The 23,098-nt window shown below is 43.0% G+C and overlaps 1 protein-coding gene across 2 annotated transcripts in view; it reads right to left on the bottom strand.

The window, feature by feature from the left end:
- The window catches only part of LOC148024884 (chorismate synthase), a 74,251-nt gene that overhangs the window by 3,512 nt on the left and 47,641 nt on the right, over nucleotides 1-23,098 (bottom strand). For both annotated transcript variants that reach the window (XM_087694553.1, XM_087694554.1), the window contains exons 8-9: nucleotides 7,452-7,544; nucleotides 7,285-7,369 (exon numbers count right to left, since the gene is read on the bottom strand). In XM_087694553.1, coding sequence (XP_087550679.1) covers nucleotides 7,285-7,369; nucleotides 7,452-7,544 — 178 coding nt within the window. The remainder of the gene's footprint in view (nucleotides 1-7,284; nucleotides 7,370-7,451; nucleotides 7,545-23,098) is intronic.

Genomic DNA, 23,098 nt, shown 5'->3' with positions numbered 1-23,098 from the left:
CCAAAACCTCCCATGGATCCCCCACCACTGACCCTAGCCCACAGACCCTCCCTTCCAGGGCCACTAGCCCTCCCCCACACTCATCACGCGCCTTTGACCACCCCACCATCCCTCATTTCTCTCCCCCCCCCCCCCCCCCCCACCACCTCCCCTGCTGAGCAGCCCCCCCTGATCCACACCCGGTACAATTGATCCCCCCCACACCCACCCCCCCTCCCACAAAGGTGATGAGCCACACACGCCTACATCCTCCTCGCACCAACAATCCTGCCCCCCCCCCCCCCCAAACACAGCCATCAGCTCATCTGCCCCTGCCACCTATCACACCTTCCCGAGATAGGCGCAGTTGTTACCACAGGAGTTCTTCCACAGTGGCCCGTGGACTTACCTGAGAGTTGCGGAGCACAAAGAGTTCCCACTACCTCTAGAGATGGGGATCTTCGTGGTGCGTAAGACAAGGAGGGGCAAGGTCCATCTACTAGCACCACCGGATGGACCAAACTACTCCTTATTCCTTTAGTCCTCTCACTCAGGGGATTAGACAATGACACAGATAGAGGAGGAGGTGAAGAGTCAAGTAGCGAACCACATCTCCCAGTGGATGGGAGAAGAACTAGCATTATTTGCACAGCAATGGCTAAGTTACACAATGGACATTAATTGATAGGTTGGAGCCGAGGTTCCACACTTGAGCGTTATCTTTCATGCCCCTCCATAGTGGAGAGCTCCAATGGACGTGATCGAGTGGCCCCTGGCACAAGCGGCCCGTTTCTACCAATGTACAAAGTCATGACTCTCAGCATGGCTAATAGATGCATTGGTAGTACCACCTGGAGCACCTATCACCCCCATGGTCCGCCCAACAGCCACCATGGGGGACTGGACTTCGCCATCCAGGCATGCGGCAAAGCGTACTTGTATGCCCCATAGTTCTTTATCCTCATCAGCAACTTCCACACTGAACAAATGCGTGTTCGATCAATCACAGGTTTCCCCATGAGCCTGCACCTAATACTTGGAATGTGAATAGTCTCCACTAGAGTGGGGCATGTGGTTCTCTAGGAAGTTGATTGTTCGGTAGAAGTTGCAACCGGCCCTTGCGGGACAGATAGACATTCTGCTTTTGCAAGAGCACAAACTCACCCCTGCCCAAGCCCACCGGATAGGGAAGGTTCTCCCAGGCAAGTCATACACCTACTAGGAATACGCCATCGGTGCCCACGGCAAGAGTGGAGGCATATGCACCTCTATTGGCCCGAGCCTTACCGCCTGCGTACGAGAACATGGGGCGATTGTAGCAAGGAGGGTTCTATGGGTCAGGTTGGATATTGGGGACTCGTGCATCGAAGTCCTCAATATCTATGCTCCCACTAAGATCAGGGCACGCAGCAGGTTCTAGGTGGAGATTGCAGCAGGTTTCCCAGAGGTGGACTCCTGGATTGTTGGAGGAGACTTCAACAACCTGGAGGCTTTAGAGGACCAGCATGATAGAGGAAAAAACTACCAGGGCATGGCTGGGGAGGAGCAGGAGGCATGGGAGGTCTTCCTATTGGTAGTAGGAGCTCGGGATGCTTGGAGAGACCCAGCGTTCCACGAGAGGGAAAGGTCGTTGGACTTCTCGTGGGGATACAAGCGGCTAGGCAGAGTCCTGCTAGAGCGGTTGGATAGGTTCTATGTGGGAGTGTGGGGATGCTCTCGCGGAGTTTAGACAAGGTAGTTGGCTGGCACCACTTTGTCCTATTACTGCCCGGTCCTCTTGACACTTGATTCCCTAACGTCTTCCCTAGATACGCAATCCTGTCAGATTCCTGACTCGATCTATAGAAGAGAGGAGGTGAAGAGGCAGATCGAGCAGATTTGGATGAGAGAGTGGAGTAGGAGGGACCAGACGTAGAGACTACTACATGAGACACCAAGGGATCCCATCCTCCATGCACAAGAGGTGCACGCACGTGCAGCCATCGCCGGTCTAGAGGACAGGAGCTCGGAGTTCTCATTCCGTACCTCAGCAACCTTCTGGGCGCAGAAGGGGGACACAATGTGCAAGGAGTTCTTTCAGGCACACCAACCCTGCACCTCAAGAGAGCAAATACGTGGCCTTCGGGATTAGTAGGGGAGGATTCACTCTAGCCCAGACAAGGTGATGAAGATCGCCACCGACTATTACAAACGCCTTTTCCAATAGGAGACAGCCTCAGCCAAAGGACAGCGTTGCAGACAATAGGTCTGGGATCACATCCCGTCCCTCGTCACAAAGGAGATGGGACACTCCCTCCTAGCCCCCTTCACAGAGAAGGAACTAGAGGAGGCTTTCCACACACAAGACGGGTAAAAATGCTCGGGAGAGGATAGCCTCTCTAAGGCCTTCCTCACTACACACTAGGAGGTGGTGAAGGACCCCTTACTGATGGCCTTCTAAGAGATTTTCACTTCAGGATAAATGTCAGGGAGTCTTTCGACAGGGCGTATCAGTCTTCTCCCTAAAGGGGGAGACCGGTTGGAGCTTTCCCAATGGAGACCAATCACCTTATTGTTAGTGGCGTATAAGGCACTGGCAAAGATGATTGGTAGGCGACTATGCCCCGCCGTGCTTCCAGACATCATTCATGACACGCAGACAGGCTTTGTCCAGGATAGGAGCATCCTAGACAATGGATGTATTCACTTTCTTTGAGGCAGCAGAGTAGACACAGCATAGTGGGCAATGACTGGCCATACTACTCTTGAATTTCGAGAAAGCTTATGGCAGGGTGGAATGGGATTTCCTAGAGAGCACCATGGTGAGGTTGGGTTTCCCCGAAGCTTGAATTTGCGAGGTCTCCGCACTTTACAGATCAGCCACTAGCAAGGTTCTCATAGGTGGTAGGCGAGGGGAGGAGTTTTGGCTAGAGAGATCGGTCCGGCAGGCTGCTCCCTGGCCTCGTACCTGTTCCTAATCTTTGCAGAGGAGATGTCTCACTTTCTCAGGTCACGTGTGAGAAAATTACGTGGCCTCTGACTCCCAATGAGAGAGGAGACTGAGCTCCTAGACTTAGAGTATGCAAATGATACAACACTCTACATAGAGGATGATGAGTTGATGCTGGAGAGAGTGAGGCTGGCTCTTGAGGTGCTCTGTTCTGCAACGGGAGCGAAAATCAACTAGCAAAAGTCAGTTGGTTTTCTCACAAACCCGGACTCTAGCACAGAATGGGGCGTTCACCTGGGATTTAGATGGGTGAGTAGAGGGCAGACCGCCCATTACCTAGGATTCCAAGTGGGACTCAACATCACTCCCGCCCAGCAGTTTCTTCCAATCCTCGATTCTATTCGAAGGAAGCTAACCTACTAGAGCACGGCCCGCCTCTTACTAGCAGGCCGAGCCCTGGTGGTTAACCAGGTCCTCCTAGCAACGGCCTGGTACATCGCCTTGTGTTGGTACTTCTCCTCATCCTACATAGTGCACCTTCGCCGCCTAGTGCAAAATTTCCTTTAGTTCGGGTCAAACGGTTCCAGGGATTCCAGGGCTAAGGTGGTGTAGGCAACCATCAAACAACATCGGTCAAAGGGAGGGCTTGGGATCATAGAACCAAAGTATCAAAATATGGCCCTCCTGGGCAAGCTAGTTGTCCGCGGTCTCACACCAGGAGGGCAAACCTGGAAGGTTCTATTGCAAGAGGGTCTTCAAGATTGTAGACCAAGGCTCAGCAGTGGGTGGAGACCATCCTTGAGATGGATCTTTACGTCAGCCCGGATCACCCCCCCTACATCATCTTTCCTATGCAACCTGCTCCGAGTGTGGCAGGGCCTCTGTAAGGCCCTGATCCAAAGCCCCCCAAGCTGCCAGGAGAAGATAGACCGTTAGTCAGTGGTCTGGAACCCCCAAGTCAGAGATCGGAAAGGGGCACAGATTGGCAAGGGCCCCCACATCCAATGGGCTGGTTGGGAGGCCGGCCCGGCTCATACCATCAAGACATGGTGGGAGGTGTACAAGATGGTAGACGAGGAGGTGCTACAACGAGTATCAGACTGCCAAAGAGGAGCGGAGTTGAGGAGAAGGGAGATAGATGCAGCGATACCTCAAGAGTGGCTTGCTCCTCCGATACGAGAGCCGATAGAGCCCGCGGAGGTATGGGCCGCTAGGTTTTCACTAGCAGGCATCCCCCTACAGGTAGCAGGTAGAATGGGCGCCGCTCCACCTGGGACTTTTTTCACTGTACAAGAGGGGGGCGCCTGGCTCTTGACAGAGGGCAATAGGATGAGGGGATAGCTATCCTTTCATGGAGAAGGATCTGGGTGATTGGCATGCAAGGGTAGACATGGCGGTTGGACCCTTTTGTCTTCTAGACGAAGCCCAGGGAGTGGCGCCTCTGGATCTAGGAGGGCAAGCTACTTAATGAGCTGGAGTGGGATCTTGGAGAGTGGCTATGGCCAGCCACTGCGATCGCCAAGAAGCCACTAAGGTTCCTGGAGTACACTGCGAGGATTAGCAGACACGTACTGATGCACGAGGATATGGATTGGGCACCGTCACGTAGCAAGCACTAGGCATAGCATAGCATCACAGAGCCTTTCCAATGGACCTTTTGGCACCGCCTATGGGATAGCTGGAGGCCGTGGAGGATATCGTATTTCTTATGGCTGGTGCTATATGGAGGCTTGGCAGTGGGAAGTTGGCTTGCCTAGATGCAGGAGAGTGGTTGTAAGTGCCTTTGGTCGTGTGAGGCGACGCAGCTCGTGTGGAAAGGAGCATGCCGCATCCTTCGCCGTATAGCACCCAGCCTTGGATGTATCTCATGGGGAGCTTTCTGCTGGCAAGCAGTCACAGCCAGGGCCGTCACCTTCTGTATGAGGCCGGAATGCAGGACACGAAATTCATTATCAAGGCAGGGTCATGCGCAGTGGTTGGTTTGGAGGCTCTACCCATCCGCCAAGTACTAGAGCCCACAATAGACCGCTCTGATTTATGGGAAATCATAAGGAGTCTTACTGGGTGGCGTATCTGGAAAGTGCGGTGTTAGAAGGCTTTTGGCAGAGAGACTTTCAGTACAGGCGACCTTAGCAGAGCTCTGGACCTCCATCATCCACTCCCTCCACGGTCGATGGGATCACGTGCAGGGCGAGTCCAGGGCTCGTCAGGAGCTTCGATATCATTTCATGCGCACTTGGGGTGGCCAGGACCTGTTTTTTGCGATGCAGGCAGGCAGGCCCATATGGCGATGCACCCCCCCCCCCCCCCCGTGGCTTCTTGCCCCCATCCCCCCCACAGACCACCTTGAGAGGCTTGTATACATGATGTATTTGTGACTTTCATCAGCTCCAGCTAGTCTGTCAAGCATGAGCACTCCGTTGTAATCAGTTTTTTTAGTAATATAATCAGCCACATTTTACTTGCAAAAAAAAAAAAACAAAGAGACTTTTGGCAATATGTTCAGACAGGTTTCAACAAAATAAGATGGTGGATTTGACACACATTGTCTCAGAAGAACTTGGATTGAGAACTTTCTGATAGATGCTCAGGTTAGTGACAAAGGTGGTAACTATGGGAAGAAAAGGAGGGCTAGGTCTGCCTATCAAAGAGATGAGCTAGACATACATCCATGACCACAAATAAAGCCCTAGTGAAGAGGAAGGAAGTGGATATTTTTAAGGGAGGCAAGATAGCATACAAAAGGATGTGACCATAATAAGACAATCTGAGGAGTATTTCCTAATCCTAATGTACATCACAAGAAAGGCATAATAAAGCCCCTCTCTATGCCGTTTCATGGTACTCTTGCATTCATGATATGCTGCACCTCCTATTGGCCAAAAACTCTGCCCAGCGAAGTCCATCTGGATTAATATAGCAGCAGCAGACAAAATGGGTGCAATGTTGGAAACTATTGATTAAAGTTCTAATTTTCTAAACATATTGAAAGTAACTTCTGTGCCACCACAGAATCCACCAAATGGGACGTGTGGGTATATAAACTCATTAGTGCCCACTGTTTTGCCCAGCTGAATCCTCCCAACCTTTTGACAATGAATCACACACAGCTAACAGATGCTTTTAAAAATGACAATATTAAGAATTATTTAGCAGAAATTAAGCAACTAAACAAGCAGAAACAAACATTCTACTAAGAATGATTTATAGACAAGGAAAGTGATAGAAACAGCAGATACAAGCCCAAAATGACCATTACAAGTTACACGTTGATTATTGAGAGTCAAATAAATGTTGGAGGTCGAGAGTCAATAAACATTGACTGTTGAGACTCAGCAATCTGCAAAGCTGAGAATCGTCACTTAAAAAACCTAGATTGTACACAAGCCTTGGATGCCCGAGTAGAGTAAAGGGCAAGTTACATGAAACAGATGCAACACATGTTGAGTACATAGTGGGAGCATCAAGTATAATGTATTGAGAACCACGCTAGCATGCACAGCTCATAAGTTGGATTGGTTTATTTTGTCTTGATACACATTTTTAATTGTCATTGAACTTTGTAAACGAGTTCATGTTGTGTATTAGATGATTTATGGCAGTTGATCGTACCCCATCTTTTTTTGGCCAATACTTCATGACAAATATTTATTCTCACCACAGGACTATTGGGACCCCAGTTCTATGATGTACAAAGATCTCTTCGAATCATGAACCATCCTACACTATCCAAATCTGGTTGGACATTAAAGATTACAAAACACTATCCTACACTATCCAACTCTGGTTGGACATCAAAGATTACAAAACAGATGCGGCAGTAGGGCACCAAGTGCTTGGAATATTCATCCAACATAGCATCAACAGTTCACCTGTTGTTTTGTTCATGAAACGATTGCTGAATCTACCCACATACACCTATGCTGCTTTCACTGAACAAGAGACTGCAAATATCCTAGGGGGGATTTCATTAGAATTTAACATGCACAAACTGATGCCCAAGAGTGAGATTGTCCTGAGACAATGTGTAGTTTCAGCTTCAGCTTCTTGATATTCATGCATAAACTTATTTGACACTATTATTTGACACTGTAATAGCCGCAAAGATGCTGAGCCCTAATGAGCAGCACATCTCATTTGTACATTTGTCTGCTCAGCAGCTGATGGTAGTTTCAGCTTCTCCTTCTAAAGGTTTGGTCTAAAGACTGTACAATTCATTGAAAATGAGATCCTTGGGCGTTTTATTTAATTGTTAAGCTTTCAAACTGTATCGACACCTCGTCACGTATCATTTTCTATTTTTCTTTATCCTTTTGCACAGCCCCTCTTTTCCGTTGCAAGAACAAAAACATAGTAATGTACTTTCTTCACCTTACCTTCTTTACCAAACCATTGAGCAAATTTTGATATTGCTGGCTGCAAAAAGGCCTCATCATCTTTAGTGTTGGTTGCAGGCTGATCCTGAAAAACACATCATCAAAAATTAAGTCTATGAATAGAGCTAATTCCTCCAATAATCCCCAATAGTACACCATAAGCATACTTCATCTTCTGTGCCATCATGTTGATGCTTCTCAGTTCTGATGGCTTGACATGTGTTTGACTCCTTAAAGTTCCCATCAACATCAGATGAAATCTGTAAGGAAAGACCAGTACACCCAACAAATCAGCTGCAAATTACAGTATCATATTCCTAAAACACATTATAAGGAAAACACTGGCTGTAGAAGGTAACATGATATGCAAGCTAGAAACTCTATTTGTCTGTGTATAATGGAATAATAAAACCATATGCAATAAAGCATGCACGTCATAAGTCATCCAGTTGCTAAACAGAAGCTTTTTGTTTCTTTCCTTCACTTTTTGGTTGGGATATCCAAGCTTTGCCAAACACTGATCACCAGTCAAGGTTTTTATCTAGTTCAATTCAGAAAGAATCTGCCCCTTACAGGATATTCATTTTTCTCAGATATGACCAACTTGAAAATTACACTAAAAAGAACCTTGAATTTCAAATACTTCAGAGGATAGATGCATTTGAACAATTTACAAGGAAAAAGGACTTTGGGAGTCCCAATGGTATCATCTTCTGCATTAAGAACTACTCATAACCTCCCACCTTTGGTCCTACCATTTTGGTCACTTTGCCTACAAGAAATCTTGAGTGGCCAATACACTTATAGTGTAACATGCCAAGCCAGCTGCCTGGAGAGTGCTCATAACCAATCTCTTTCTTTGGGTCATGCTCCATGCTATCGTACCCCAGTCATCTGTTCATCTAGCCACTGTTAATGACAGTGAGCCAAAGGTCACTGTGACAGGAAAACCCTAGATTGGGCACTAGAGTATCATGGCACAAGTTGTGATGGACAAATGCCAATGAGTGCTTGGTGTCAAATCTTGGCCAAAGACATTAAATATGCCCTTGGAAATGACTTATGGTGTCATGACAGTTAGAGAATTAAAATGTTTACTGTTTTGGGTTAAGGTTAATGAAGATTTGAACACTTTCAAGTTCATAGGGCTTACAAACTTAAAATTGGGCTGCGCAATGTCCAATTCTTGGGCAGGGCCAAGCAATTTCATTTTCCATGATTATTGATTGCTGGAAATTCAGCTCTAGAGGCTGAATTATGCATGTTAGTGAAAAAACGCAGTGATTGAGCATGGCGATTGCTGAAAATTCAGCAAGTGCGAAGGATGCAACAACACATTTAGCAAGTCAGGAGTCTTATGCTTTTGTTGTGCATTGTTTGTATGATCCTTCTTCTCAAGCACATGGCCTATCAGTGGCTAAAAACAGTACTAGATGGTATTTTGACAGTGGTGTCTCCAAGAATATAACATCCTTTCATGACTTGTTTGTATCATATGCAAATGTACAAATAGGGGAATCGCTTGTATGTGCAAATAATGCTTCGTATGTAATCCAAGGCATTGGACAAATTCCCATTGTTGTAGTAGGCCGGAAAATTATCACACTTGAAAAGGTTTTATATGTGCTTGGAATAAAGAAAACTTACTTTTAATTTCAGCCATTGCACGTGCTAGTTTTGTGCTTAAATTCCACATGGATCAATGTGGTACCTATGATTGTAGTGATGGGGATGCCCTTGTTGTAATGGACACTTTGTACAATGGCCTATATCAGCTTGATTTATGGGAGGAGAGCATCAAAATATGCATTACAAGTTGATGCTACCATTAGGGATGACACCGAGTTATGGCATGCTCGATTTGGTCATCACAACTATAGTAGTTTGCTTCACTTGAGAAGCAAAAATATGGTGCTTGATCCCCCTCCATTGAAAGCACCTACTCATAATATATGTAAGAGTTGTGTACTTGGAAAAATGCGTCATGCTTCGTTTTCCAAATGTGGATCTATGCATACTGATAAAGAATTACAGCTTGTTCATAGTGTAGATCCATGCATGTCAAATCCATTGAAGAATACTTGTATTCCATTACCTTCATTGATGACATGACCCGTCATTGTTGGGCATATGCTTTGAGGCATAAATTATAAGTATTTACAAGCTTTAAAACCTTCTTGGCCTTGGCTGAAAATGGCAATTGATGAAGCTGATTACACTATACAAATCAAGAGGGGGAATGCATGTCATAAGAGTTTTAACTCTTTTTTGCTTGAAAGGGGCATTAAACATTAATGTACTGCACCTTACACACCTCAACAAAATGTTGTGGTTGAAAGAGAGAATTGGACTTTGATGGAGAAGGCACATTGTATGTTTTCACACAATAAGTTACACCCAAAGTTTTGGCTTGATGCTATTATGTGTGCAATATATGTGCTGAATTGCGACCCAATAAAGCATTGGTTGTATGTAAGCCTTATGAGGCTTGGAATGGCCGGAAGATAGGGGGTGTCACATTCGTGTCTTTGATTATTTGGCATATTCTTTGATGCCACAGCCACGCAGACATAAGTTGCAAAGCAAGACTGTAAATGTATTTTCATTGGTTACATTACAAAGAGTAATGGGTTCCACTCATACCGACCCTCTACAAACAAGATTATTGTTAGTAGAGATGTGGTATTCACTGAACATACTGGTCAGCCCTTCATGGACTGCAAAAATTAGCTCAATGTGGAGCGTATGGACATGTTTGATAGTTTGTTGCCATTGTTTCAACAAAGTGTACCCGATTTTGGTCAATTTCAGCAAGCTATTGAGAGTTTATAGCAGCAAAAACAATAGCAAATAGATATTGAACAATGACTTGATTTTTAGCCCATTGATCAGGGCATTGCTGATGATGAAGTGCTGAATGAGAGGACTGCTATTCGGGAAACTAAAACAGTCACTAGATGGTTGTTGGAGGACCATAAACAATCCATTCCCCTTCCCAATAGAACTAGAGCAACTGCTTGCTATACACAAGGTAACTTGGTTGCATAAGCATTTGTAGCTACTACATGCAATGACAAACCGATTTCTTTACAGGATGTTTTAGAGGATGAGCATTGGATGGCAGCTATGCAGTCAAAGATGGACTTTATCCATAAAAATGGCACATGGGAGTTATGCGACTTGCGTGTTAGCAAGCGTGCTATAGCCATAAAGTGGATTTACAAATCAAAACATAGACATAATGGAACCTTGATCACTGCAAGGCACATCTTATTGCGAAGGGTATGCCCAACAACATGGAATTGACTATGAGACATATGCACCTGCTTCATGTATGACTACCATTTGTAGTGTTATTGCTTTGGCTGCCCTTTTTGATTGGCATGTGCATAAATTGGATGTGAAGATTGTTTTCTAAATTGTGATCTTCATGAGGAGGTTTTATGTGACACCATCTCTTGGCTTTGTTAAAAAAGGCTTAAAGAGCAAAGTGTGCTAGTTGCATAAGGCCTTTTACCATTTGAAACAGGCACCAAGGGCATGGTATAAAAAGTTTGATTGCTCTTGAATTCAGTAATTCACACACTAAAAGCATGCTTTATGTTTGCAAATATGGGGATGATCTCTTGATTCTCATTCTTTATGTTGATAATACACATTTGGCTGGACTCACGAGACACAAATTGCAGCCTTAAGGACTGAATTACAATATTTCATGCTTGGATTAAGCACATTGATGTGGATTATCATTATGTCAAAGAGAGGCTCCATGCAACAAAGATTGAATTGGTTTATGTTGTCATGAGAACGTAAAATTTTCAAATGCTTTAATCTTGCTGACAACATTTGATAAAGTTATTAATATATATTCCTTTCATCAAATTTCTTCGACTTTGCAATCACTTTCTGCAAAGCTTTGGTAATTGCCTCTTTACGTATGATCATCTCATAAGTGCAATAAAATCTCTGGTATCTCTTGCTCTGACAACCTCTTCAATTTGGTCTCCCATCTTTCACTTTTGGAGTCGGTCTTTCACATCTAATTCACCAAATATCGGAAAGGGAGGTAAAGGGTCAAGCTTAAAACTAATGGGATCCTGAGAACATGATTTTATAGATAAGAAACAGAAGAAGTAGACAAAACAAAAATGCAAGAGACGAATCAAACTATATCATGTATTACTTGCAAAGAACTTTTGCTTCAATCCCTATATAGCTTCACTATCACTTTTACACTTACAATCTTGCAACCAAGATTGTAAGTGTATATCAAACTATATCATGTATTACTTGCAAAGAGCTTTTTCTTCAATCCCTATATAGCTTCACTATCACTTTTACACTTACAATCTTGCAACCAAGACAATAGATCAATGAAAAATGTGCAAGGTTGTTTAGCACATGTGATGCACATGGTAGTTAATTCACGGCATAAGTTGTGATAAGTTATGCCAACTGGCCTTTGGGGATCAATTGGTGTCAATTTTGACCCTAGGACAATTATTTGCCAATAAGTGTCGATGGTGACACTAGGGACTAGCATTAATTAATTAATTAATGTCAGTCTAAGGGTCAACAAAGAGTGGGGACCACTCCAGGTTGCAAATGGCCTAGCCAATTTTATTATGAATGGGCACATTTAATTTTGGGCAAGGTCAGAAGGGCTGAAATTAATTTTCAAGATTAATTAGTTTTAAAAATTAGTTAAATGGCAGGATAATGCTAAAGACTAGGTTTAAAAGGCTACCACTTGGCAAAAATGCCTATGTAAATTGAAAAAACGTTTTTGGGGATTGGGTCTCAACCATTCAATTAGTTTGCAGCTTGGGGGAGAGAGAGAGAGAGAGAGAGAGAGAGAGAGAGAGAGGAAGTTGTTAGTCTATTGATCAAAGAACAACAATTTGTTGTAGAAGATAGTCATCTGGGGGACCTGATAGCAAGGAGTCACCTTCCAGGGACTGGCAACTGTGAAGAAAACTGCTAGGGTTTGCATTGAGGACACACACAGAGTATGACCACCACAGAAACACAAAGAGATAGATATAGACTCAGAGAGTAAAACTCAAACCCTAAATACAAAACTCAAAACTCAAACCCAGAAACTCAAACACAAACAGAAGAAGAGAGAGAGAGAACACAACTCTGAAGTGAATGAATATAAGAGTGTACAGTGTGCTCAAGGGCAGAGCAGTGTCAGGGTGTGACGTCCACCGAAGACAGATCCGAAGTCTGTGGCCACCCGTCAGAGGATAGGAGTGCTGAATAGCAAATGGCAACAAGCTAGTCACCAAAACGTAGTAGTCTCGAGGCTGGAAACTGGTAAACGCAGCAGTGTACCACCCATCAAAAGCTGGAAACTATGCATAGGTATTGTAAACAGCAAGGCAACAACTGGAGAGGCTGTACCGGAGAGTGTCAGGGCCTGCAATGCTGAAAACGCAGGCTGGCTGACCCTAGCGATGATGGACGGCATGCTAAACAGCAGTCTAGGACAGTCTGGAGAAGTCGCTAGCAGCTGGAGTTGTCGCCTACAACAATGGACAAGCTGAAGATAATGTGGCAGCAGTCGATGATGGCTGGACAGCAAATGGAGGCGGCCTGCAGGCTAGAAACTGGGCGCCAACAGCAGCAAGAGGGATGGCGCCAGACAAGGGGCGACAGCTGGAAGAAGGTGCCAGGGCACTGTGAGGCCGGAGGGAGAGGTGGCAGCAGTCGCAAAGATTGGACAGCCACGTGGAGGTAGGCTGATGGCTGAAATCTGCACTGGAGAGTGTGAAACTTGCACAAATGGAATAAGCCTGAATGGGGGCAGCCTATCTATTTATAGATGTGGAAGGGTGCCCCAAAAATTAGGGTTTTTGGGAGGCCACTAAAACTCTCTCGGACCGCTCCCTTTTTTAGAGTTTTTCATTAATTGTGTTTTGGGACTATTTAAGAATGCTAATCAGCTAAAAAGCGTGTTTTAGCTGAACAGCAATAGCATTGCTGAATAGGTGGCAGCATTTTGGAGGTGCTTGGCAGTAGGTGGCTCCATTAAATGCATGCTAGATCACGCAGCAAACAAAACTTAGGGTTTTCTCACGAAGAAAATCAGAATTTTCTCTCATCTTGGCTTTCTCTCACCTTCTCCAACCCATTCTCAACAAATCTCAACATTTCTCAGTCATTTTAAGCAAATCTCGGTCAAATTTGGTGGACAACATAGAGATCTCTACTGTAAACCCTAAATTTCAATTAGGGTTTAGTAGTCACCTTGGGACCCATGCCAACAGGAGAAGGCATCGTACACTAAAATAAACACTTGAAATTCATGGAATTGACAAGAATTTTAGATGCCTGGCCATCCATTGTGAATTGAGGCAACATTTGGCCAGTTGGTGGTTACATTTGTGCAAATTCTTGGGTAAAAATCAGGGGGCAATTGGCCCAATTCGCTTGCTAATTGTATGTACAGAAAGAGGCTTTTGGATCAACAAAGGAGATTGTGGAATCTCAACTTGTAATCAATCCATTAGCAATTAAAGTTAAAGAAATACCAAAAGGGCCACCAATTTTGAAGCCAACCAAGTGTCTATTGTCCAAGATTATTAAGGTAAATTGTGCACTTCAATTTATATTTATTTGCTAATTGCTTTAATTTTAATTAAGGAATTACCAACCTCTCCAAGAAGGAAGGCCGATTTTATGGTTCCATTGCCAAGACACCACTCAATCCTTTGATTTGGTGATCCCAAGATACCTAATTGCAAGCCAAAGCTTTGTGCTAGTGTTGATTTTTGCTCTCAGCTAAGAAATTACAACAATATGTCTTCATACACTGAGATAGACTCAAGCAGTGGTGATGCTTCTCAGTATGAACATTCACAAGGGAATGAAGGAAATGCAATGCCAAAACCATGGACAAGCAGCTGAAAATGTTGCTATTGGGCAAGATGCAGGGTCTTCAAGGCATAATTAGGCTAATGACTAGCAAAGTGAAGAGGAATTTGATGACCAATTCAAGAATTGGATGAGGACAACAACAAATCTCTTTGCTGAATTAGCAAAGGATCCTCAATTTACCCAATTTTTGAATGCTCCGAAGAAAGACAACACGGCAATAAGAAGAAGATATTTTCTACACCTTTAGGACAACAAGATGCATCGAACGTAATGCCAAAGCCTTCACTTGAAGCTCCCAAAGATGCTAATGAAACAAAACAATTGGTACCCACGAGGTAAGGAATGCAAATGCAAGGCCATCATGGAAGTGCCAATCCAATCGATTTTGGACAACTCGGCATGCATGCTATGATGGGGCAGCCAAGATACTTTGATGGAAGCACGATTTTTCATGCTATGGTTGGTGGATAGGGACTGCATATGGAAATGTATGGCACAAATCCCTATGGTATGCAGCAGCCAATGCATGGTGCGCAAAGCCCAATGTATTCGGGTATGGCCGGAAATATGTAAAACCCTATCTATAGCAACATTGGCTTAATGCCTGGGGCACAAAGTAGCATGTTTGGTAATGCATTTGCACCCCCAAATACTTATGGGGCTCAAGGAATAAATGTTGGTCTTGCAAATGCTCCATTCGGTGTTGGTTTTGATGTACATTCAATGATTGCACCCTTTTTACAGCAGCTAGTGTATAACAACTTGACACCCAAAGGGGCAGAAAAGACTATGATGAGGGTGGAAAGTAGTGAAGTTTAAGTCCTTCAATGGTGCACAAGATAGGCTAAAAGCTTTGACTTTCATTTAGCTATTTGATGCAGCCCATTCGTGGGGGAAATTCACTGAGTTCTCTGAAACCAGGCTTCCTTCTTGGAATGGGTGGTGATAACCTGATTTAAGAGTTAATTACAGCAATAAATAAATGCACATAAAATGAAATACACACTTTACCATCACATTCTTGGAAAGTAGACACCCTGTTGGCCCCAAAATCGGTGCCCCTTGCGGTATTTCTTTAGCTTTCATTCAATTGGAAGGACTACAACTTGAGATTCTTTAATCTCCTCCTACTAACCAATTGCTCTTACTGTCATAAATGACCAGCAAGCCTTTTGGGTCATTTGCCCCTTGATTCACCGAGGACTTCTTCTCTTTTATTTGATCCTTGGCTAGCCAAATGCTGCTCCAAATCAATTCGGGATGGGCTGGCTCCTGAAATCCCTTGATAATCTTCAATTATCAGCTGCTGATTTCAGTCCCTTCAGCTTTCAATCTCTGGCATGAATCCCAAGGTGGCTGCTAAACCCTAATTTCTGCTGTAAATTAGGCTTTACTGCAAAAATTACAGATCAGCACAACAAAAATGGCTGAAATCTCCTCCAAATGGCTAAGAATTGCTGAGAATGGCTGAGCATAAGCTGAAGGAAATGAGACACTCCTGTAAAGAGAGAAAATTCCGAGATTTGTCGTGAAGAACTGATCGAAATCAGCTGCTGCCCTGTTGTACCAACCCCAAACGGATGCACCACCAACAAAAGGAGTATCAGAGACTGTGATCTTCAGGAGAAAGTGCATCAGCAGCAATTGCTAGCTTCCCAAGTTCAAGAATATGTAATCTCCATCACCAAAATGGTCTCCAATGGCTAGGAAATCGCCCCAAAACCTGATAGCCACAGTCCAACATCTTTTTCCCACAGCTCCAAAATGAAAAAACGAGATTTCCCTCTCCCTTCAGCCCTATTTAACCTTTCCTCCACTTGCATGGGAAAGTTTTGCCAAGTGGCAACTTTCTTAATCCATTTTCAGCAATTTCCAACCATTTCATTAATTTTCAGAATCAATTAATTTTGAAAATTAATTCGGCCCTTAATCCATGCCCAGAAAATTGACCTTGCCCATCCAAAAATTAATTGGCCAGGCCATTTGCAACCCAAAGTGGTCCCATGCATTAATTGACCCTTGGACAAGCATTAATCCATTAATTAATGCCTAGTCCCTAGTGTCACCACTGACACTTAATGGCCAATTAGTGGTCCTAGGGGCCAACTCACACCAAAATTCACCTAAAATCTAACAAGTGTAACTTGTTACAACTTTTGCCTTTGACACCCATGGGCCATCTTTTTCACAGGGTCCTTTGGCCTTCAATTGTGAAAAAGTAGCTTGCACCTCACATGTGCAACACATGTACATCTTTTAATTGCATATTTGATTAATCCTTTAATCAAATGTCAATTAAGCATAAGCAAAGCATAAGCAATCCTTTCGGCTCTCACTGAAAGACATCAAGGTAAAGCTGCAACAACTGAGGATGGTCTGCCAAGTCATCCTCTTCCATCCATTTAGCATCCATTGGTGAACAATTGTGAAACTTCACCCAACAACTTATGGAAGCTTTACCTTTGACCTATTCTCTTTATGTGCCAAAATCTGCTCAGATACCAATATCTCATTCAGCTCGGATACCAATATCTCATTCAGCTCCTCTACATTGGACTGAATTTCAGCAGATACATCCTTACGCACATCAGCATAAAAAGGCCTCAACAAGCTCACATGAAGGCATAGTATATCCCCTAGTGTAGAGGCAATTTCCATGATAGCCAGCATTAAATGGAGCATTTGCATGACCAGCACTTATTCCTTGAGCCCCAAAAGCACAACGGGGTACCGATGCTTGCCCATATGTGTGATTTTGCACACCAGGCATCATACCAATGCCGCCATACATCAGATTATGCATTCCATGAGCCATACCCGAGTACCTTGGGTTATGCAAACCATGCATTGATTGCTGGAAGTTATGGGGAGGTGTGCCATACATTCCCACATTCGGTTGCTCACCCACCATAGCATGAAAAATTGTGCTACCACCAAACTAAGGTGGCTGCCCTAAATTCTCATACAAACCTTGCTGTCCAAAAACCATAGGATTAGCATTTACATCATGAACTTGCATTTGCATTTCTTGCCCAACTGGCAACAACCACTTTTCACCATGAACATCTTTAGAAGCATCTTGAAAAGGCTTTGGCTCGTTCTTTGGTGCATCTGAGTGTCCCGAAGTTCTAGAAGAGGATTTTCTCTTCTTGCCCTTGTTGTCCTTCGTAGGAGTGTTCAAAAACCGAGTAAACTGAGGATCTTTGGCCAATTCAGCAAAGATATTGGCTGCTGCCCTCATTCGATTCTTGAATGCATCATCAAATTCCATTTCCCCTTGTTGATCATCATCCTCTATCTCCATTGAGGGTCCAACATCTTGGCCTTTAGCCACATTTTCAGCATGTTGTCCATGATTCGTGGCTTGTCCAAGATCAGGCATTGCATTTCCTTCTTCCAAACGTGAATGTGCATCATGAGAAGCATCATTGCTGCTTGATTGCATCCCACTCTATGAAGACATCTTGCTGTAATTTCTCAGCTGAGCACAAAAATCAGCACTAGCATAAAGCTTTGGCTTGCAATCAGGTGCCTCGGGCACACCAAATCAAGAGATTTGATGTATCTCAGCAATGGAACATGAAACCAGCCTTCCTTCTTGGAATGGGTGGTGATAACCTGATTTAAGAGTTAATTACAGCAATAAATAAATACACATAAAATGAAATACACACTTTACCATAACATTCTTGGACAGTAGACACCTTGTTGGCCCCAAAATTGGTGCCCCTTGCGGTATTTCTTTAGCTTTCATTCAATTGAAAGGAGTACAACTCGAGATTCTTCAATCTCCTCCTGCTAACCAATTGCTCTTGCTGTCATAAATGACTAGCAAGCCTTTTGGGTCATTTACCCCTTGATTCACCCAGGACTTCTTCTTCAATTTGACCCTTGGCTGGCCAAATGCTGCCCCAAATCAATTCGGGATGGGCTGGCTCCTAAAATCCCTTGATAATCTTCAATTATCAGCTGCTGATTTCAGTCCCTTGAGCCTTCAATCTCCGGCACGGATCTCAAGGTGGCTGCTAAACCCTAATTTCTACTGTAAATTAGGGTTTACTGCAAAAATTACAGATCAGCCCACCAAAAATATCTGAAATCTCCTCCAAATGGCTGAAAATTGCTGAGCATAGGCTGAAGGAGATGAGAGAATGCTGTAGAGAGAGAAAATTCAGAGATTTGTCGCAAAAAATTGATTAAAATCAGCTGCTGCCCTGCTGTACCAGCCCCAAATGGATGCGCCAACAACAATAGGAGCATCAGAGACTATGATCTTCAGGACAAAGTGCATCAGCAACAATTGCCAGCTTCCCAAGGTCAAGAATATGCAATCTCCATCACCAAAATGGTCTCCAATGGCTGGGAAATGGCCCCAAAAGCTGGTAGCCACAGTCCAACACCTCTTTTCCACAGCTCCATAATGAAAAAACAAGATTTCCCTCTCCCTTCAATCCTATTTAGCCTTTTTTCCACTTGCATGGGAAAATTTTGCCAAGTGGCAGCTTTCTTAATCCATTTTCAGCAATTTCCAGCCATTTAATTAATTTTCAAAATTGATTAATTTTGAAAATTAATTCGGCCCTTAATCCATGACCAGAAAATTGACCTTGCCCATCCAAAAATTAGTTGGCCAAGCCACTTGCAACCCAAAGTGGTCCCATGCATTAATTGACCCTTGGACAAGCATTAATCCATTAATTAATGCCTAGTCCCTAGCGTCACCACTGACACTTAATGGCCAATTAATGGTCCTAGGGGCAAACTGACACCAAAATTCACCTAGAATCTAACAAGTGTAACTTGTTACAACTTTTGCCTTTGACACCCATGGGCCATCTTTTTCACAGGGTCCTTTGGCCTTCAATTGTGAAAAAGTAGCTTGCACCTCACATGTGCAACACATGTGCATCTTTTAATTGCACATTTGGTTAATCCTTTAATCAAATGTCAATTAAGCATAAGCAAAGCATCAAATTTTCACGTCCTCGTGACATTCTCATAGATTCGAAAAGCAACTACTTTCTTGAAAGAAAATGCATTGTCGTGGTGGTTGACTCTTTTGATGCCAGATAAAGCACCATCAACATGGATAGAATTCAAGCAATTTTCCATCGAATTGCTTGACAAGTACCTTTGAGGTGGACATCATGACAACTTGGAATAAGTTGGATGCCAAGAATGTAAGAATTTGGAGCGATACAATAAGAAGTTTTGGAATGCATTGCTGCCCATCACTTCTTATCTCCCCGTATCTGTTCATGAGTAGTGGAAAAATATGCTTGTGGATTGCCTGAAGGAATCAAGGATTTTTGCATTAAATCCATTGTGCCTAGCATGTCTTAGCTCATAGAGACTACTATTACAGCAAATTCTTTGTTGCGTAGGAAGGATTCGGGCTTTCTAAAGAGTAAGAAAAAGCTGAATAAAAAGTTGTTTGAGGCTGAGAAAAGGAGCAGATCTGAAAATAAGCCTGAAAAAAGGCCAAAACAACAAAGAAAGGACTCCAAAACATTGGTACAATGTAGGGAATTGATGGCTGCAAATAAATATTTTATCGTGAATAGAAAGGTCACATTGCAAGGGACTGTTCCAATAGGTAGCAAGTTAGAAAATCAGAAAATCAGGGAGATTCTAAAGAAAAGAGTCCAAAACATCATTGGCATTGGTGCCCGATGTTGTTAATTATCAACCCAACGATGCTATACTGAGTTGTGCAGAGCATGGGGCAAAATTAGAGATTAGCATGCATTGATTTTCTTTGATAATGATGCATAAGCCGACTTCATCTTTGCAGACATGGCAACCCGTCTAGGCATTAGAGAGGATGAGATGGACCCATGGGAGAAGTTGGAATGGCATGTAAAGGTCATGCAGAGCCTGTCACACCACTCATTGGAGAGCTTTGGTTGCATATATAGGGATATGTAGACAACAAAGAGTTATTCATTACTCCACTTGAGGGTTGTGATGTATTGCTCAGTATGCCATGGTGTCGCTATATGTATGTAGTGATTGATTTTCGTGCAAAAAAGATCACTATTCAGCATAAGGGAAAGGCACTCACACTTGATGTAAAGTTGAAATGTGAATCTGTCCGTATTGTATCTATAGCTACCATTTCTAAAGTAATGAAAAATCATCTTTCAATGTACTTGATTTTTACTAGAGATAGATGATAGTGAGAACGTTGGAAATATGTCTAAGTTAGAGAAGAATCGCATGTCATTTCAAAAAATGTAAGCTGATTGTTTCTCTCAGTCACTCCCAATGTAGCTACCACCTAAAAGGCCAAAAGATCATGGCGTAAATCTTATCCCTAGAAGCAGCCCGCCTAATAAGCCATCTTATAGAGTTAGTGCAGCCCAGCAAGAGGAGATTATGAGTCAAGTAAATAAGCTGTTAGAAAAAGGGATGATTCAACCCAGCTCATCTCTTTTTTGTTCTCCAGTGCTTTTGGTGCAAAAAAAAGGATGGTTCATGGCATATGTGCATTGATGATCGTACTCTGAACAAGATCACGATAAAGAATCACTTTCTGATTCCTCGGATCAATAATGTTATACATAGATTGCAAGGAGCAGCTATATTTAGCTATATAGATTTGAAAAGTAGGTACCATCAAATACACATTAGACCGGAAAATGTGCCTAAGACAGCTTTCAAAACATCTTTTGGGCTATATGAGTTTCTTGTCATGCCTTTTGGGTTTACGAATGCTCTTGTCACTTTCAATCGGTTAATGGATCGCATTTTCACACCACATAGAGGAGTTGTGGACACTTTCTTTGATGACATGATTGTTTATTCAAAGAATGAGGCAAAGCATAGAAGACACTTGGACATTTTGTTCAATGAACTGCGTAAGCATCGGAAGATTATCAATGATAAGAAAAGTGAATCCTTTTTACGTGAGATCCACTTTTTGGGGCATATTGTATCAACTGATGGCACTCACATGGACCCTGCAAAGATTAAGGCAATACAATCATGGCATCCTTTGAAAAATGTACATGAGATCTGTAGTTTCTTGGGTTTATGTTCTTACTACAAAAAATATATACATGTGTTTGCTGAAATTGCATCTCCATTGCATGCTTTCCAAAAGAAGAATGTGCCATTTAGATGGACAATAGTGAAAATTTCAGTATTTGAAAAGTTGAAAGAAAAAATGACTTCATATCTTATTGGGGCTATTCTTATGCAGGATGGCCGAGTTGTGGCTTATGAGAGTTGAATTCTCCACCATGCAAATAAGAATTGCAGGTCTATGAGAAAGAGCTCTTAGCTGTAATTCATGCGCTACCTACATGGAAACACTATTTGTTGAGGGTTGATTTTATAAAGCAGACAGACCATTAGACTTTGAGGTACTTTCTGACACAGACAAAGTTGCCAAAGAAGCATATGAGATGGGCAAAATTTCTCTCTATGTTTCATTTTCAAATTGTACATACCGATGGTAAAAGAATGTGGCTAATACACTATCATATAAGCCAAAAATTTCAGCCGTCAGCATGGTTTATCACATTGAGTTGGATATCATGAAAGAGCAATATATTGCTGATTCAGGCTTTGCTAATGCTTACGTTCAGCTTTGCAATAGCCAGAGGCATGAGCACTATGTGCTAAGAGAAGGATTTCTAATGATGCATGGATGACTATGTGTCACAAAGTAGTTAAGGCCTAGAGTTTTCACTAAAAGTCATACTCCTTCATATGCAGGACATAGAGGTATTGATGCCATAGGCAAGGTAGCGGAGCATTCCTTTTATTGGCCAACTTTGAGAAGTGATGTAGAGCAGTTTGTCAAGACATGCATCATATGTCAAAAGATAAAGCATGATAAGCAAAAGATGTTGGATTTGTTGCAGCCCTTGCCTATTCCAAATAGGCCCTGGTAGAGCATTGCAATGGATTTTATTTTTGAGCTTCCTAGGACACCTACAGGGAATGATGGAATATGAACTATCATTTGCAAGTTTAGCAAACAAGTTCATTTCATTCTGGTGAGGAAGAAAATAAAGGCTGATCATATGGTACGATTCTTTTTTGCAGTATATCTTTCAGTATCATGGTATACCAAAGTCAATCGTCAATGATCGAGACTCTCGAATGACCATTTTATTTTGGAAGGGGTTATTTGAGAATATGGGTACTGCGCTGAAATTCTCATTATCCTTCCATCCGCAGATAGATGGTCAATCTAAGGAAGCAAATTCCAAAGTGTTAGATCTTTTTAAGGTAGCTATGTCTCAAACCACAAGACACAGTGGAACCAATATTTACCCTTAGTTGAGTTTGCTTCCAACAATATAGTGTATAGTTCCACTGGTAAAGCTCCATTTGAGGTGGTTAAGAGTGGCTAGAAGGTACCACCTATGTTGCAGACTAAGGATGAGATCTTTGAGGCTGACCATTATGTGGAAAACTTGGATGCAACCTATGCAAAAATAAAGTATACACTTCAAATATCACAGGAAAAGCAAAAGAAGACAACTGATCGCAATAGACATGCTTTGCAATTTGCAGAGGGCGATTATGTATTGCTACGTTTTGAAAAGGCAAGACTGAAAAAGATGAAAGGAAGAGAGATTATATTTGAAGTCAAGTATGAGATACTATGGGCCCTTTCAAGTGTTGGAAAAGATCAGTGATGTGGCATATCGGCTGAAATTACCTCACATTGGCGAATATACAATGCCTTTCATGTTAGTTTGTTGAGGCTTTTTTATAGTGATATGCCAGAGGATATGTCTACTGAAATTCAGTCTGAGGTTAAGGGGCTGGATGAGATTTTGGTACTTGAGTAGATTTTGGCACATAAGAAAAGAAAGGTCAAAGGTAAAGTTTCCAAGAGATACTTGGTGAAATTTCGGAATTATTCACCAATGGATGCCAAATGAATGAAAGAGGATGACCTGGCAAACCATCC

Source organism: Lygodium microphyllum, chromosome 15, assembly GCF_053477565.2.
Source record: "Lygodium microphyllum isolate KBCC chromosome 15, Lygodium_microphyllum_v1.1.10, whole genome shotgun sequence".
Taxonomy (NCBI): Eukaryota; Viridiplantae; Streptophyta; class Polypodiopsida; order Schizaeales; family Lygodiaceae; genus Lygodium; species Lygodium microphyllum.
This window is presented reverse-complemented; position numbering and strand designations above follow the sequence as displayed.